Here is a 19,096-nt window from a genome sequence, read left to right on the forward strand (position 1 = left end):
AGAGAATAAAGCATAATGACGACTACGTTCTGTGATAATAAGAGTAGATGGAGAACTCACCCCTGGAGAAGAACACACTGATCATGAAGCTGAAGTTAATGGTAGATACGGCAAAAACCAGCAGGAAGAAAAACACCAGCGTAGGGTCACTGTAGGTCAACACCGATCCGTTAGGACTGGCCTGATAGAAAACAAGACATATACATTACCTGCATATGATTGTTTGCCAAAACTAGCAAATAGTCTGGAATACTAAAAATCAATTCTGATTTTGATTCCCATTTTTCTTGATGATTCAGATTCCTTAGTGAATCTATTAACAATTAATTGCACTCCTTCAGTTAAAATGTCGTGTACAGAAACGTATAAATGAAAATATTCGAGACATTTATTTATTTATTTTTGGGTTCAGAGAATTGTATTATTATGATTATTATGGCAAAATTTCATATAATACATGCAAATTACTAATTAAAGAAACAACTTTAGAAAGAAAGTCTAACGTTATACTTTTTAGTTTTATACAAGTATTTATTTGACTTGTACATGTACATAATAAGCTTTGTATTAAGTGTTGTGTTAGTGTTTTATATTTTAGTAATTATTCCTATTTCTTTTCTGTCATTTTTTCCTTTTCTGTTATTTTTTACAATAAGTTCCATTTATTAATATTAGTTAACAACATTATTTAACATGAACTAACAATGAAAAATACTTCTAAAGCATTAATTAATCTTAGTTCATGGTAATCCCAACATTTACTAAAACATTATTAAAATCAAAAGTTGTATCTGCTAATATTATTATGTCTTAACTTTATACTACAATAATGCATTCAAAAAGGGTAAAAATATATATTTAAAAAAACTGGCAAAACTGAATGCATACTGTATCTTCTTTAAGTACATGTTGTACAACATATACCAGTGAAAAAAATTGTGTGTAAAATTAGTGAACTAAACATCACGAAAAAACAAATGTGGTTCCAGTGTTTTGTGGAACAAGTATATAAACTGGTTCTCAATTAAACTAGAATATAAACTGGTTCTCAATTCTAAGCCCTAAAGTTTACTTGTCAAGGAGTTAAAAACAAACAAAGAAATGCAAACATTATATTTCTAGAAGGAAGAGGTACTTGACAAAGAACAGGTTGTATCGCCAATGTGCCTCTGCTTACCTTGACACAGATGAGCACAGTGACAAAGAAGACGGAGATGGAAATGAAGAGGAAAAACATGAGGAACCAGGCGCTCCAGTGCAACCAGTTACTGAGACCCATCATGCGCATGTACTCCTGCAATAAACACAAGACGATTATAGTGTTAGTTCTCTTGCATCAAAACCAACATAATCTATTTCTAAGTTCCTCACCTTTAGTTTCCTCTCCTTCTCCTGGACCACAGCGCGGACGATATTCAGAGACGTGTAGGTGAAGCTGAGCACTAGCAGCAGGGGCAGCTGGTTCTGGATGGCCAGGATGAAGACGTCGTAGATGAACGCTGGGTAAGGGAAGCGGGAGAGCAGCACTTGCGTTTGCTTGAAGAGGGCGGCCGCAGTCGTGCTGTTGTAGGCCTTCATGATGGCTCGGTCCACCGCGTGCTGTACCTGCAGGAAACCCTCGCGGTAATAACCTGTCAAGAGGTGTCGAAGAGAAAGATACGGTACTTAGAACAGGCGCGTAGCCAGTAATGGGCCAGGGCGGCACTGGCCCACCCACATAACTCACTGGCCCGCCCAGGCAAGTTGATCAAAATACATTTTTAGTTTATTTTTATTATTCAAATGTATTTAAGAAAATATATTAATATAAACCTGATTTATTGTTGACTGGTGTGTGTGTTTAATTCTGTTTCCGAATAAAATGCGTGAAAGCCTCCCTCCGGAACGTAATTGGTTGCTATGGTTGCTAGGGGTTCCGAGTCCGACAGGCAGACTCTCTAGGCGGCGGGCTCTGGCGGCCTTTAGTTCTTTGAAAAATAACTCTGTTTGGACTATGATGAGATCATTTCTGTTTTTAATACTAAACCCAGGCACTTGCATCTTGTTTTGTAGAATGAAAACAACAAAGGTAGGCCAGTTGTTTAACTAATTTCCTTAATTTTTGCCCGTGAAGTGATTTAAGGCGAGACACGGCAAAAACATCGGGTTTTTTTTTCACTGGTCAATTTTAAGATTTTGGGCTATTTGTCTTCAATGCATTATTTCAGACTTGTGGTGAAAAAAAAAATCCAAAATACACATTTAGGTCTTTATTTTACTACATTTTGTCTATTTGCGTCTGTATATTTCTCCTAAATTCAACAAAAGTTGGCGTTGTTAATCAATATGCTGCACCGCGATCGCTTTCTGCACCTGTCATAACAAACACCGTTGAAAAGCTCTCTACTTTCTCCTGTACACAATGCTGTCGGAACCAAATATGGTAAATTCCTTTAATCAGCAACCAATCGTGAAAGTACAATGGGGCATTTAACTCTAAAAGCGAAATCTCATTGGCTGATATCAATTTCTGACAATGTGATTCGTTCAGATGCATCACGTGACGTGCTCTGACATTTTGATGTGTGTTTTTGACTGTTTTTGACTGGGGTTCTGTTCAGTTGTTGGCCATAAATGCTGTGTTATAAGTTTTGATGTGTTTTAGGTGGTTTGTATTGTTGTTGCTGATGATTTGATAAGATATTGTGTCTGTAAATAGTTGTTTCTGCTAAAAAGTATGATTTTTTACATTACAAATCTTTAAATGCTGTTTTCTCAAAATTAGTTGTTTGTCATTCTCCAGAATAACTGAGGAAGTTTTATGGTAATATCTATTATTTTAAAATGTTACCCTATTCACCTGTCTCGCCTTAAGTTACTGGTGTGTTGTGTACTGTATAGCTGAATGCCTTATAGGCTATCCTACTGTACATTGTTTAGTTTAAATTAGTTGCAATTTTTTTGGCACAAAAGCTTAATTTCCACCAGGCTGCATTGTATATGGTTGATTTAACAGAAATTGGGGAGTGTGTTGTTATTCATTTCAAACCATGCTTATTAATATATTATTATTATTTACTTATTAATTATTATTTAAGTAATTTTTTTTCTAGGAAAAACTATTGGCCAACTCACTTTTTCACTGGCCCGCCCAAAATACAATTTCTGCCTACGCCACTGACTTAGAAGGGTCCATGAAATTTTCATTTCTTTTAAAGGGAAATTCTGAGCTCTGTAAAAGTTATGCTCAATTGACAGCATTACCACATGTTTTTAATTAATCTGAAGGGTACGAAACTTGGTGACTTTTGTCACACTTGCTATGTGAACACACAAAAATTGGACTTGATTCAAAGATATTTTGGTACAATCTACCAACCAAATTTGGTTTACAGTGAGAAATGGAAACGAATGTGGCCAATCCATAAACATTAAAATATCCACTGTTTCTGTTGCAAAGTCATAATGCTGGGTACACACCAAAAGATAATCGGGCTGATTTTGGGCCGATTTCCCCTCTTCCGACAATCCTAGCTATGTCCCGATTATCTCAATGGTTCAACAGATTATCTTATCAGATTTTCCCTTGGTGTGAGGTGTGTTAAGAGTGTCCGAACATGCTCGGAAGAACGTCAGAGCCGCCCCGATCGCGAATCGTAAATATTCAACATGTTTAATATTTACGATCAGAAATCCAGATGTGTGGGGGAACTATGAGGACAAACGCGCAAACGTTCTGGAGATTATCACGTGAAACAAAACAATATCCAATCAGAAAGCGAGATGATAGAAGACACGCTCATTCTCACACACACACACACTTGCAGGAAGCTGAGAGTTAAGGGTTTAGTGAGGTTCTATAGAGGGATTTAATAACTTTTTCTAAAACCCAATAAAGAATAAATAAATACAATAAAGAATGAATATATTTCTGTATGAAAGGTTATGGTGGGTACAATGTTTTTTTGAAAAAACATTTGGTTTTGAAACAGATTTTCTGTTCGTGTGTGGTGTGCTATACACTACACTATTGGAGCAAAACGGTTAAATCTAGGATTTTTTGTCCTCATGTTTGTGGTCTATCACATTTTGAAAATCTTATAAAATGTAAAAAATATTTTGGTGTGTACCCAGCATAAGACGTAAACATTATGCATGTTAAAATGATTTCAGAGTGAAACAAATGCACCCACTAACCTTCTTTTTTGTAAAAATGTTATCCAATTTTACAGCACACAACGCACTACAAACAATAACTCAAAAATGGCTGTAAAAATGATGATTTAAACAGCTTTCAGCTTGAAAAATAGAGAAGTTTTAACAGAACGATTAATGCTATATATTAGGGGTGTAACGGCACACAGAAGTCGCAGTTTGGTACGTACCTCCGTTTTGGTTTTCATGGTTCGATACGAGTTTGGTACATTTTTAGCCTACATGTCCGGCCCCGACAGATTCCTGATTGCTTAAAATAAAAAAATAAGGAATTGTTGGTTTGTTCCTCTAATTGATAGATTGACAAATGCTGCACTGTAAAATTAAAAGGCTGTTTTCAAACTTATTGGTTTGATTTACGTGTTGCGCGTAGCCTAAGCTGTCATTTACTTTTGCGAGTGAGAGTTCATTAACATGCGGTGACAATGGCGGATGCACAAAGATCAACGCAATAAGTGCCATCTACATCTGAGCCTACTTCACCTTTCCACAAGGTGACGGCGAGTGAAGCCACATTTCCTGGACACGTATATTTCATCACTGGACTTCCACGACACAAATCAGCACAATGTCTAATGATTTTGTCTCATTATAACAGCAGAAACAACCTTACTTCGAAAATACTTCGTAATTTATGGTCATATAGATAGATAAGTAAGCATCATTTGAAACGCACAATAAAGACAAAACATTGTGCTTTTGTAAAATAAAGAAAACAAACAGGATGCCACTTCCCAGCTGGCACCTTGACGTCAATTTAACATCAATATGACATCAACATTGATGTCAAAATGACGTCACGAAATAGGTCAAAAATGAAAGTCATATTGACGTCAAAGTGTCGATGTCAATTTGATGTCAAGATTTTGACCTCTGCTGATGTCATTTTGATGTTATTTTGATGTCATGCTTTGTTGGTATTTGATGTCAATTCAACATTTATTTGACGTCAAGATGTCATGATGTTGATCCCAGCAGGCACAGGATATAGACTACAGCGTCGGTCAGACGTTGGATTTTAGTTGAAAATGAAAGTCGGGTTGATGTCTAAATCCAATGTTTGTTTGACGTCAAGCTCCAACGTTGGGCAGTCGTTGAATTTTGGTTGGAATAAACCAAACAAAAAGGTGAAATGCATGGCCGTACACTTATTACCAGCTTCACTTAAAACTAACCAGATTTACTTTATTTAATTTCTGTTTTAATTAAATCATATTTTGCATTTTAAAGTCACCATGATGGTGGTTAGCGTTTGCTTTAGTTGTGCTCTTGACTCTTGACTCTTTAATATAAAAATTCCTCTGGCTGCTATAATTGTGTGTCTATAAAGCACAATTGTTGTAGCTAAAAAAGCCATGAGAAAATGAGATCAGGTGATGTTGGCTGTTTATTGATGACGACGATATCATCATGTTATCGCCTGAATCCCTGATCTTATTCAGTGTCTAATGCTTTGATAGGACTTTATATGTTATATACAATTGATTTTCGAACGTATAGTGACAGCCCTAGTGGTTAGCAAACAGCGTTGCATTACTGCACGCGCCCCCTTCTGGATTGAAGTGTGGATCGCCTGTGACTGACTGCATTTCGACATCTGACTGTATGAACAGAGCCGTGACGTCCGTGCCGTGAAGATTCGGGATGAATACATGTACAGTTACACCCCTACTACTACTTCACAACTTTGTGACTTTTATCTCACTCGCTATGCGAACACACACACACACACACACACACACAAAAACACGATTCGAAAATGCGAAATGCTTTTGAGTCACGTTTGAGTTCTTATCGGTCAAAAATGACCAGCAATAGGAATTTTTTTTGGGGTACAATCTACAAATCAGCCACGATGCAGAAAAAAAACACATAGCCATGAAGGCGTTAAACTTATAAAACACCTATAATATTTCTTTTGAGCTTCATATAGTCCCTATTTCTCAAAGCGTAGACATTCATTCAAAAGTTCTCACTGCTCCTAATGGCTTTCCTAGCCATAATGACCCTTGAAGATTTTGCACTTCCAGTATAAAGCAACTCAACGCAATTAAATGCAGATAAAAGGACGACGTTGAAGCGTGAAGAGTCGTGGAAGCAGAGATCAAGCTGTAATTTGGAAGCACTGTACCAAAAATAGAGGTTGACAGACATCAAAGATCAAAAGGACGCCAACGCAGCGCTCATGATTAATAACACACATGCTCCAGGCGTTCTGAAGCTGTCGGCAACACCGTAGACCGTCGGGCAAAGGGAATACTAACCAACCAAATCACTTCCTAATCAATAGCTAGCGCCGTCACGGGAAGCCTCGGATACAGGAGGAGATCGTTAAAGCAGAGAGAGAAAGAGAGGCCGGTTTATCTAATCTGTTAACACTAACTGACAGTAAAGATGGTATCAAGTCTGTTCAAGGAAGAATTCAATCACACATTAAGAAGTTTCCGGGTCTAATTTGCACGTTGATGGGCGATTCTTGATTACAGAGCTTTTTAATGTAGTTTTAATGTAATGTAGTTTTGTGGCTGTTAGCTTCGAAACATATTTTAATGCATAAAAAAATAAACATTTAGCAGAAGTGCACATACATACAGAAAAATGCATGTATTGACTCATTTTGGATGCAGTTTTTAGTTTAACATGAAATCGATGACCTGTAGGTAACTTATCCACGGAAACGACAAAAAATTCGGTATTATATCCCTTTGTAAAGAAAAGGAAAACTCCTGTGCACATAATGTTTCAAAACTTGCACCTTGGAACCTATTTCAAAGTTTGTGTTCTCGAGCCGCCAAACACAGTTGTCATGCAAATGAACGGCCAGAACGCATTACAAGTTTTCTGTTTTCAGTTAAAACTGTGTCGTGTAAGCGGCCCCTAAGAGGGTTAATAACTAACTAATGATCTTTGCAACGGAAGTGAATCAATCAAAAAACGTACTATAGCTGGACTTGACTTGAGCTGGGTTCGTGTTACCTTACCACCAACATTTCCCACAATGCATGAGTGCGGACTGACCTGGCGTGCCGCCGAATGGCTTGTGTTGTTCTCTGGGCCCGGGCAGCTGGAACAGCGGGAACAGGCTGAGCGTGTGCCAGTCCAGGTCATTGTTGGGGTTGAACTCGGACTTCTCTCGGGCCGGAGCGTTCCTGGGGCTGTATGTGAAGCGCAGATGATAGCTGACCTGCCACACATCAGATCAAGGGTCGTTTAGCATATGAGTTTTGCAGGCTTAAGAGTTCATCTATTACTCCTCTGGAGTAACATGAGTGTCTCGATTAGCAGCACATCGAGCAACTCTTACGGGGTTTGAACCTGCAACCTTATGGTTACCACTTCAGATAATTTTGAATATTGCTCAATACAGTATATACTTCAGAGCACATGTAACAGTTAATTTGACATTAACAAAGCTGCGAGGGGTTGAAGTTGAAATAATACGAATAAGAACATCTATTATTATTATTATTATTACTAAAAAATTAACATTAAAAATCTTTCAGTTCTAATATTTCACTGTAAAATAAAGAAGTTTAGTATTTATTTTATGAACAATAACAATAATATTATTATTATATAAAAACTATTTTAAAAAGAAAAATATCTTTAATGATATTTAACTGGAAAAAAGACAGTATTTAATAATAATAATAACAACAATAATAATAATAACTATTATTATTATTATTATTACTAAATAAAAATATTGTAGTAATATGACTGTTGTAATATTTCACTGTAAAATAAAGAAATTGAGTATTTAATACTAATTATTATTATTATTGTTACTATTAGGCCTACTAAATATCAAAATAAGAAATCTTCCTGTTGTAATTTACCTGTAAAATGAAAAAAATTGTTATTATTATCAAACAAAAATGTTAAACAAAATAAAAAAATATTATACCGTTGTAAAAATTTACTATTTTAATCATATTTACTAATATTTACAAAATTTTTAGTATTTAATTATTAAATTATTTTGATGAATAGATGCAGCCCTAATGTCCAGACCTGTCTTTTTATCCACTGAAAATTGTATGTCCAATGTTTCGTCATGTGAGCAACAGACATATGGAACACTGACCGTACAGCGTGCACAGAGCCTCGTTTTTATCTGAATAAAATTAAATTCTGCATCTACTCCCAGATGAGAGACAACAGTTCATCTGACAAAACATTCAATTAGTCACTGACAAAAACGCACCTTTCAGTCTACTGTCTGAAAATACTAATAAATCCATAAACACTGTGACATTTCGGGCCTCATTTAACAAGAGGAAACCAACTTTCTGTGTAAATCATTTGTAAAACCATTCATAAGTTAAGTGTTATAAAAACATACATTTTATGAACCCTATACACACAGAAACGCCCTTTCCATTGATGCAGATGCAGCAGCTGCGGTAAACTCATTAAACTCTCAGCGAAGGACTCGCAAGCTTTCATCATGAGAGATGATTCACTCATGTCCTTATAAGAAGAGACCAGACCAGACCTCATCTCTCCATTAGACACATGGAGGAAACTCAAGAAGTGCATCTCAAAATGGCTGAAACAGCATCAGCTGGAAGAATCAGTGGTTCATAAACACTCGAGCAGGCGCCCGAGACATGAACAAATATGGTTTGAGGGCATTTGCTGCTAGAGCACTTAAGCCTGATTCCTCCAGCTAGATTTGACTCTGCACTTTTCACTTCTGTGGAAACCGGTTATTTTGCCCTCAAATGCTCAGAAAAGAACATTTCCTTCCTTTAAGTAACAGTAATCATCGTTAAAGACTAGACTCTCACAAAAACTGGCGTGCTATAAAGAACGTGCTATATCTCACACCAAAATCAAAAGAAAATGTTTTCTTCCCATTTTTGGATCACTATCATTTTTCACAATTATTTTCCCCCAATTTTCAGAACTGAAATCTTGTAAATCTTTACAAAAGTATATAAAAAATAATGATGCAAATGAAATGTAAAAACCATTTATGCTGTTTTTAATTTTAAAAAAATATATATATTTTAAATAGATTTCATTACTTGGAAATATTATAAATAAATAACATGTTTTTTTTGTTTATTTTATGGGAGCTTGTTTCCGCCACGGAATTAAACAATTAAAAAAATAATTGTGTGACTTTTTTTCTCAGAATTGCGGGTTATAACGTCAGAATTGCGAGTTATAACATCAGAATTGCAGGTTATAACGTTAGAATTGCAAGTTATAACATCAGAATTGTGAGATATAAAGTCAGAATTGCGAGTTATAACGTCAGAATTGCAAAATTGCGAGTTATAACGTCAGAATTGTGAGATATAACATCAGAATTGTGAGATATAACATCAGAATTGTGAGATATAAAGTCAGAATTGCGATTCATAACGTCAGAATTGTGAGATATAAAGTCAGAATTGCGAGTTATAACGTCAGAATTGTGAGATATAAAGTCAGAATTGCGAGTTATAACGTCAGAATTGTGAGTTATAAAGTCAGAATTGCGAGTTATAACATCAGAATTGTGAGATATAAATTCAGAATTGCGAGTTATAACGTCAGAATTGTGAGATATAAAGTCAGAATTGCGAGTTATAACGTCAGAATTGCGAGTTATAACGTCAGAATTGCGAGTTATTACGTCAGAATTGCGAGTTATAACGTCAGAATTGTGAGATATAACATCAGAATTGTGAGATATAACATCAGAATTGTGAGATATAAAGTCAGAATTGCGATTTATAACGTCAGAATTGCGGGTTATAACGTCAGAATTGCGAGTTATAACGTCAGAATTGCGAGTTATAACGTCAGAATTGCGAGTTATAACATCAGAATTGCGAGTTATAACGTCAGAATTGTTAGTTATAACGTCAGAATTGTGAGATATAACATCAGAATTGTGACATAAAGTCAGAATTGCGATTTATAACGTCAGAATTGCGGGTTATAACGTCAGAATTGCGAGTTATAACGTCAGAATTGCGAGTTATTAAGTCAGAATTGTTAGTTATAACGTCAGAATTGTGAGTTATAAAGTCAGAATTGTTAGTTATAACGTCAGAATTGAGAGTTATAAAGTCCGAATTGTGAGATATAAAGTCCGAATTGCAAGTTATAACGTCAGAATTGCGAGTTATAACAACAGAATTGCGAGTTATGACGTCAGAATTGCGAGTTATAACGTCAGAATTGCGAGTTAAAAAAGTCAGAATTGTTAGTTATAACGTCAGAATTGTTAGTTATAACGTCAGAATTGAGAGATATAAAGTCCGAATTGCAAGTTATAACGTCAGAATTGCGAGTTATAACAACAGAATTGCGAGTTATGACGTCAGAATTGCGAGTTATGACGTCAGAATTGCGAGTTATAAAGTCAGAATTGTTAGTTATAAAGTCAGAATTGTTAGTTATAACGTCAGAATTGAGAGATATAAAGTCCGAATTGCAAGTTATAACGTCAGAATTGCGAGTTATAACAACAGAATTGCGAGTTATAACGTCAGAATTGCGAGTTATAACGTCAGAATTGCGAGTTATAAAGTCAGAATTGCGAGTTATAACGTCAGAATTGCGAGTTATAAAGTCAGAATTGTTAGTTATAACGTCAGAATTGTGAGATATAAAGTCAGAATTGTTAGGTATAACGTCAGAATTGAGAGTTATAAAGTCAGAATTGTGAGATATAAAGTCTGAATTGCAAGTTATAACGTCAGAATTGCGAGTTATAACAACAGAATTGCGAGTTATGACGTCAGAATTGCGAGTTATAACGTCAGAATTGCGAGTTATAACATCAGAATTGCGAGTTATAACATCAGAATTGTGAGATATAAAGTCAGAATTGCGAGTTATAACATCAGAATTGTGAGTTTATAACTCACAATTCTGATGTTATAACTCGCAATTCTGACTTTACTCGCAGTCAGAATTGCGAGTTATAACGTCAGAATTGTGAGATATAAAGTCAGAATTGCGAGTTATAACGTCAGAATTGCGGGTTATAACGTCAGAATTGCGAGTTATAACGTCAGAATTGTGAGATATAAAGTCAGAATTGTTAGTTATAACGTCAGAATTGGGAGTTATAAAGTCAGAATTGTTAGTTATAACTTCAGAATTGAGAGATATAACATCAGAATTGTGAGATATAAAGTCCGAATTGCAAGTTATAACGTCAGAATTGCGAGTTATAACAACAGAATTGCGAGTTATGATGTCAGAATTGCGAGTTATAACGTCAGAATTGCGAGTTATAACATCAGAATTGTGAGGTATAAAGAATTGCGAGTTATAACATCAGAATTGCGAGTTATAACATCAGAATTGTGAGATATAAAGTCAGAATTGCGAGTTATAACATCAGAATTGTGAGTTACTCACAATTCTGATGTTATAACTCGCAATTCTGACTTTACTCGCAGTCAGAATTGCGAGTTATAACGTCAGAATTGTGAGATATAAAGTCAGAATTGCGAGTTATAACGTCAGAATTGCGGGTTATAACGTCAGAATTGCGAGTTATAACGTCAGAATTGCGAGTTATAACAACAGAATTGCAAGCTATGACGTCAGAATTGCAAGTTATAACGTCAGAATTGCGAGTTATAAGATCAGAATTGTGAGGTATAAAGAATTGCGAGTTATAACATCAGAATTGTGAGATATAAAGTCAGAATTGCGAGTTATAACATCAGAATTGTGTTTATAACGTCAGAATTGCGAGTTATAACATCAGAATTGCGAGTTATAACATCAGAATTGTGAGATATAAAGTCAGAATTGCGAGTTATAACGTCAGAATTGAGAGATATAAAGTCAGAATTGCGAGTTATAACGTCAGAATTGCGAGTTATAACGTCAGAATTGTCAGTTATAAAGTCAGAATTGTTAGTTATAACATCAGAAATGAGAGATATAAAGTCCGAATTGCAAGTTATAACGTCAGAAATGCGAGTTATAACGTCAGAATTGCGAGTTATAACATCAGAATTGTGAGGTATAAAGAATTGCGAGTTATAACATCAGAATTGCGAGTTATAACATCAGAATTGTGAGATATAAAGTCAGAATTGCGAGTTATAACATCAGAATTGTGAGATATAGGCCTAAAGTCAGAATTGCGAGTTATAACGTCAGAATTGTGAGATATAGGCCTAAAGTCAGAATTGCGAGTTATAACATCAGAATTGTGAGATATAAAGTCAGAATTGCGAGTTATAACATCAGAATGGTGAGTTTATAACTCACCATTCTGATGTTATAACTCGCAATTCTGACTTTACTCGCAGTCAGAATTGCGAGTTATAACGTCAGAATTGTGAGATATAGGCCTAAAGTCAGAATTGCGAGTTATAACATCAGAATTGCAGGTTATAACGTCAGAATTGCGAGTTATAACGTCAGAATTACGAGTTATAACATCAGAATTGTGAGATATAAAGTCAGAATTGCGAGTTATAAAGTCAGAATTGCGAGTTATAACGTCAGAATTGCGAGTTATAACGTCAGAATTGCGAGTTATAACGTCAGAATTGTGAGTTATAACATCAGAATTGAGAGTTATAAAGTCAGAATTGTTATAACGTCAGAATTGAGAGATATGACGTCAGAATTGCGAGATATAAAGTCAGAATTGCGGGTTATAAAGTCAGAATTGCGAGATATAAAGTCAGAATTGCGAGTTATAACGTCAGAATTGTGAGATATAAAGTCAGAATTGCGATTTATAACGTCAGAATTGCGAGATTAAAAGTCAGAATGGCGAGTTATAACGTCAGAATTGCGAGTTATAAAGTCAGAATTGTGAGATATTAAGTCAGAATTGCGAGTTATAACGTCAGAATTGTGAGATATAAAGTCAGAATGGCGAGTTATAACGTCAGAATTGCGAGATATAACATCAGAATTGTGAGATATTAAGTCAGAATTGCGAGTTATAACGTCAGAATTGTGAGATATAAAGTCAGAATTGCGATTTATAACGTCAGAATTGTGAGATATAAAGTCAGAATTGCGATTTATAACGTCATAATTGCGGGTTATAACGTCAGAATTGCGGGTTATAACGTCAGAATTGCGGGTTATAACGTCAGAATTGCGAGATATAAAGTCAGAATTGCGAGTTATAAAGACAGAATTGCGAGTTATAAAGTCAGAATTGCGAGTTATAACGTCAGAATTGCGGGTTATAACGTCAGAATTGCGAGTTATAACGTCAGAATTGCGAGGTATAACGTCAGAATTGCGAGATTAAAAGTCAGAATGGCGAGTTATAACGTCAGAATTGTGAGATATAAAGTCAGAATTGCGATTTATAACGTCAGAATTGCGAGATTAAAAGTCAGAATGGCGAGTTATAACGTCAGAATTGCGAGTTATAAAGTCAGAATTGTGAGATATTAAGTCAGAATTGCGAGTTATAACGTCAGAATTGTGAGATATAAAGTCAGAATGGCGAGTTATAACGTCAGAATTGCGAGATATAACATCAGAATTGTGAGATATTAAGACAGAATTGCGAGTTATAACGTCAGAATTGTGAGATATAAAGTCAGAATTGCGATTTATAACGTCATAATTGCGGGTTATAACGTCAGAATTGCGGGTTATAACGTCAGAATTGCGGGTTATAACGTAAGAATTGCGAGATATAAAGTCAGAATTGCGATTTATAACGTCAGAATTGTGAGATATAAAGTCAGAATTGCGATTTATAACGTCATAATTGCGGGTTATAACGTCAGAATTGCGGGTTATAACGTCAGAATTGCGGGTTATAACGTCAGAATTGCGAGATATAAAGTCAGAATTGCGATTTATAACGTCAGAATTGCGGGTTATAACGTCAGAATTGCGGGTTATAACGTCAGAATTGCGAGTTATAACGTCAAAATTGCGAGATTAAAAGTCAGAATGGCGAGTTATAACGTCAGAATTGCGAGATATAACATCAGAATTGTGAGATATTAAGTCAGAATTGCGATTTATAACATCAGAATTGTGAGATATAAAGTCAGAATTGCGATTTATAACGTCATAATTGCGAGTTATAACGTTAGAATTGCGGGTTATAAAGTCAGAATTGCGGGTTATATTGTCAGAATTGCGAGTTATAACATCAGAATTGCGAGATATAAAGTCAGAATTGCGAGTTATAACGTCAGAATTGCGAGATATAAATTCAGAATTGCGAGTTATAACGTCAGAATTGCGAGTTATAACGTCAGAATTGCGAGTAATAACGTCAGAATTGTGAGTTATAACATCAGAAATGAGAGTTATAAAGTCAGAATTGTTAGTTATAACGTCAGAATTGAGAGATATAACATCAGAATTGTGAGATATAAAGTCCGAATTGCAAGTTATAACGTCAGAATTGTGTGATATAAAGTCCGAATTGCGAGTTATAACGTCAGAATTGTGTGATATAAAGTCAGAATTGCGGGTTATAACATCAGAATTGCAAGTTATGACGTCAGAATTGCGAGTTATAACACCAGAATTGTGAGGTATAAAGAATTGCGGGATATAAACATCAGAATTGCAGGATATAAACAATTCTGACTTCATGAATTTTTTTACATAATAATAATTTTCTCAAAATTGTGATATAAACTTACAATTGCGATTTATAAAGTCCAATTTTGAGGGAAAAAATTCTGACTTTATATCTCGCAATTCTGACTTTATTTCTTAATTTTTAATATTTCTCACAATTATGACTATCAAATTTCTAAATTGTGAGATAAAAAAGGCATAATTACCTTTTTATTTTTTATTCCGTGGCAGAAACAAGCTTCCATAGTTTTTGCATTAATGAGAATTTGAGGGAAAATGTGTTTAATTATGCAAATTCATGCAAATATTGTTACAATGCAAAAAAAAATAAGCTTAATTTTCTTTATGCAAAATGCAATAAAAGACTGTGATTGGTTGTCAGCTCTGAGAGTCTCACCTGCAAAGGAAGAGGCTCATCGTCGTGGCTGAAAGGATGCTCAAACACAATGGCTGCCAAGATCTTGCCTGACTCTGGATCAGTTTTCACAAACTCCTCGAACTGCTCCTCTGTTTCAAAGCCACGGACTGGAAAACAAGACGACACATCATTAGTGCCACATATGTCACTATTACTGTTACTGCAGCTCATACTTAAACATCGAAGACTCGAGGGAGGACTCATTTCACGCCAGAACCATCTAGCAAATCACCTTGGCAACACCTAGACAACCACCCACTTAAGCAAAGAAAACATTTTTCAAACAAATGCAAATTGTTCATATTGTTACATGCGACCAGCGATCAATTCAGTGTGTAGAAAGTTTGAGGGTCAAACTGATAAAAATAGATTAATCGATGTGAAATTTAGCCATTTAAGAAATCATACGAAAGCATGTGACCTTTAAAATAATTGATTTTAGGATCTGTCAGCCTACTGTGTTATGTTAATGATATCAAAACCCATAGGTATTTTTTTCCAAAGAAAATGTTGTTAAAAGGAAAAGCTAATGAGACACTAGGCAAAACTGGGATTTCAGCCAGGTCACGACTGGGATTTACGACCTAAATCCAATTAAAACGCACACACACACACACACACACACACACACAGACACACACACACACACACACACACACACACACACACACACACACACACACACAGACAAACAGACACAGACACACAGACACACAAACCGGCAGGTTAGTGAGGCTCTTTAAAAAAGAATATTTGACCAAAAATGAAAAGTGTGTCATTTTTTACTCCTCTTCGTGTTGTTATAAACCCATACAATGTCTGTTTGTTTTTTTGTGCAACAATAAATTAGATACATTTAAGAAGCTTTTGTTAACGTTTTATTCTTTGGATATAGCAGGGATGACTTCAAAACCAGGAAGACCAATTTTCCGCTGGTTCCTTCTAGATTTCCCTATGGGGTTTTAAAATGAGATTTTAAAATTTATGAGTAAAATAAGATCTGTTGTAAACATGTCTTGACGATGCTTGAATGTTTTACTCCACAACGTTTTTTATTTTAAATATATGTTTCTAAGCAACTAGATATGAACGTCTGTGGTGTGGGTGTGTGTAATTTACACTGTAGAATATTCTAAACATAAATCATCAGTTTTGTTTACCACCTTATTTTCCTCATAAAAACCCCATAGGAAAATCTCAAGAGAGAACCAGTGGCGAATAAGTCTTCCGAGTTTTGACGTCATCCACACACCACTCTATTAAATGCTACTTTTATTGTCCTTTTCGGAGCTTGACAGGTGTGGTCTCTATAAATTGTTGTTATATGGAAAGATCTGAATGAAGATATGCCACTATTACTCATTTATTGATGCAGAGAAACACGTAACACATATGGGTTTGAAAAAAACATGAGGGAGAATACATAATAGCAGTTTTCATTTCTAAGTCAAACGTTCATCTAACATGTAACCACATGTTTTTTATTGTGAGATACAGTGTCTGCCTATATAAAAACAGGAGGAGCCGGTTAAACCAGGATCAACAAGCAAATCCAGTCGACGCACAACCAGGAAGCATCTGTGCTACATTTGCCAATGTAAACAACAGCCAGCAACATGGTAACAATTTGCAATAAGGTCCCATTAGTTAATGATCCATTAACTAACAATGAGCAACTCATGCGTTACAGTATTTTTAATCTTTGTAAACATTAATTCAAATACAACTCATTGCTCACGTGAGCTAAATAATATCAACAGATCCTACTTTTGATTTGAATAATGTGTTAGCAAATTAACATTAACTAAGATGAATGAATGCTTTAGAAGTAGGCAATAATTTCTCATTTTTAGTTCATTTTAACTAACAAATGTTAACATACTACATGGAAGCTTACTGTAAAGTTACCAGCGAAATTAATAAAGATGAATAAAATAAAATATAAATATTAGATGAAAACCTTACACTTAAAAGACTAACAACTAACTGAAATTAAATAAGTACTAAATTACTCTAAATAAAATAAAGCTAAATAGAACATTTTTAAAAACACAAACTAAATAAAAAATGCAAACTAAAAATACAAAACTAAAAGCATATCAAAATATTAATAGTATAAAAATAATACTATAAAATACTATATTTAGCATTTTTTTATAGGAATGTACGATATATCGGCCACCATATCGGTATCAGGCGATATATGTTCATTTTTAATGTTATCGTAATCGGCCAGATAAGAAGATTTGCCTGATATGTTAAAGCCGATAAATAATGGATTATTCCCTACAGCTGAGACACTTCAGATGAGCACCGTTCGCCATGATGCTTTTGCAGTTAAATGTGCAGAGCAAGTCTATCATATAGGCTACATGCAATTATGATGAGAACATTATAATTGTGTGCTTGGTACATGGATTTTAATAGTGAGACTTTTGATTTTGTAACCAGGCTCTCCAAAAATTATATAAAAATTTGGACTTTTATCAACCAATATATCGGTTATCGGCTTTCAATTATAAAGAATTATCGGTATCGGCCAAAATTGTCATTTCTTAAGGGCTGTTTACACGACAACGTTTTCAACTAAAAACGTATAACTTTTCATGCGTTTTGGCCATTCATTTACACAACAACGGCGTTTTGGGTGCCTGAAAACGCAAACTTTTGAAAATGGGGTTCAAAGTACACGTTTTTGAAAACGGTCTCCGTGTAAACAGCAAAAAAACGCGAATCTCTGAAGACGATGACGTCATGCACGTGCGTATTTCGTGTTCAGTCTGTAGTGTTTCATCACCATCTAATGGTCTGGCAGCAGAATACAGCGTTTTTAGTCGTTTTCGCGGATCATTGTGAATGGGGATCGTTTTGACAATGTGTACCTGGGAAACTCAAAGTAAAAACTTCTCCGTTTTAAGGATATTGTTGTCGTGTAAAAGTACCCTAAATTTGCAGTCTGGTCTGCATAACAATACAAAGACAATAGACAGAATATATTTCTATTGTGTTGTCTTTGATGGTTGTACACAACAGTAATGTTGCTCATGAACAAAGAAATTGAAATAGTCCAAAAGACTCCCAAATCAGTCAAAATAATCCGGGCAAATGGCCCGCTGAATCATTAACTTGTGACTCACTCGTTTATCCTTAAGTCATCACTTTCGTCATGTCCATATATATAAATAAACCTCTACTCATAGCTCTGCAATTTCATATAAATTATCTAATTTGCCTGAAACTTCCTCTTCTCATCTATCCCACAAAATGTCAAAATCACAGACTTTCATTGCATGAGCACAGCTGAAGACTCATTTAAACCAGTATGTTCAGTCAGTTGTGAATATTACAAAGCACTTTACCACCATCAAAGCGGCTAATTTTACAGTCAAAGTTGAGGCTTCAGATTATGGACGTCCTCCTCCATTATCAGGAAGCTGGCCAGAGAAACGTCTATTATGTGACTGACCAGCTTTATGTCTTTATGACAGCTCATAAACACAAGCAACAGGAGAATTCAAGGGTCGGACAGAAGCTTTATTGCCAGGAAAACCTGCCATTAAGGTTTTTGGTGAGGTCATGATGCTGTTCATTCACAAAACTCAAGAGATGCTTTGCATGTCAACTGTAAACTCGCTCACAATGTAGAGACTAAAGATCAGTGATCCTCACACACTTTTGGACCAACAAACTTGACGATGATTTCCGGACGTGCAATATCTATAAATATATTTGAAAGATATTGCTCTTATAAGATGCAATTTCTAGGCGATAACAACATGGAATACCCATGATTATTTTTTTTTATTTTTTTTTCAAAGTTTGTTTTAGTTTTGACTGTTAATGCTTTAATGACAAAGAAAATTATTTTAAAAACATTTGCACTAATGAGGAGCAATATCTATACAATTAAACATTTTAGAAAAGAGCATAACAAAA

The 19,096-nt window shown here is 35.1% G+C and overlaps 1 protein-coding gene across 1 annotated transcript in view; it reads right to left on the minus strand.

Moving 5' to 3' along the window:
• Positions 1–19,096, minus strand: part of abca3b (ATP-binding cassette, sub-family A (ABC1), member 3b) — a 56,138-nt gene that overhangs the window by 31,454 nt on the left and 5,588 nt on the right. Inside the window, exons 4-8 of the mRNA XM_081370298.1 lie at positions 15,140–15,267; positions 7,213–7,378; positions 1,372–1,631; positions 1,178–1,294; positions 61–181 (exon numbers count right to left, since the gene is read on the minus strand). Of these exons, the coding sequence (XP_081226424.1) occupies positions 61–181; positions 1,178–1,294; positions 1,372–1,631; positions 7,213–7,378; positions 15,140–15,267 (792 nt within the window). The remainder of the gene's footprint in view (positions 1–60; positions 182–1,177; positions 1,295–1,371; positions 1,632–7,212; positions 7,379–15,139; positions 15,268–19,096) is intronic.

Source organism: Scardinius erythrophthalmus, assembly GCF_964197995.2.
Source record: "Scardinius erythrophthalmus genome assembly, chromosome: 1".
Classification (NCBI taxonomy): Eukaryota; Metazoa; Chordata; class Actinopteri; order Cypriniformes; family Leuciscidae; genus Scardinius; species Scardinius erythrophthalmus.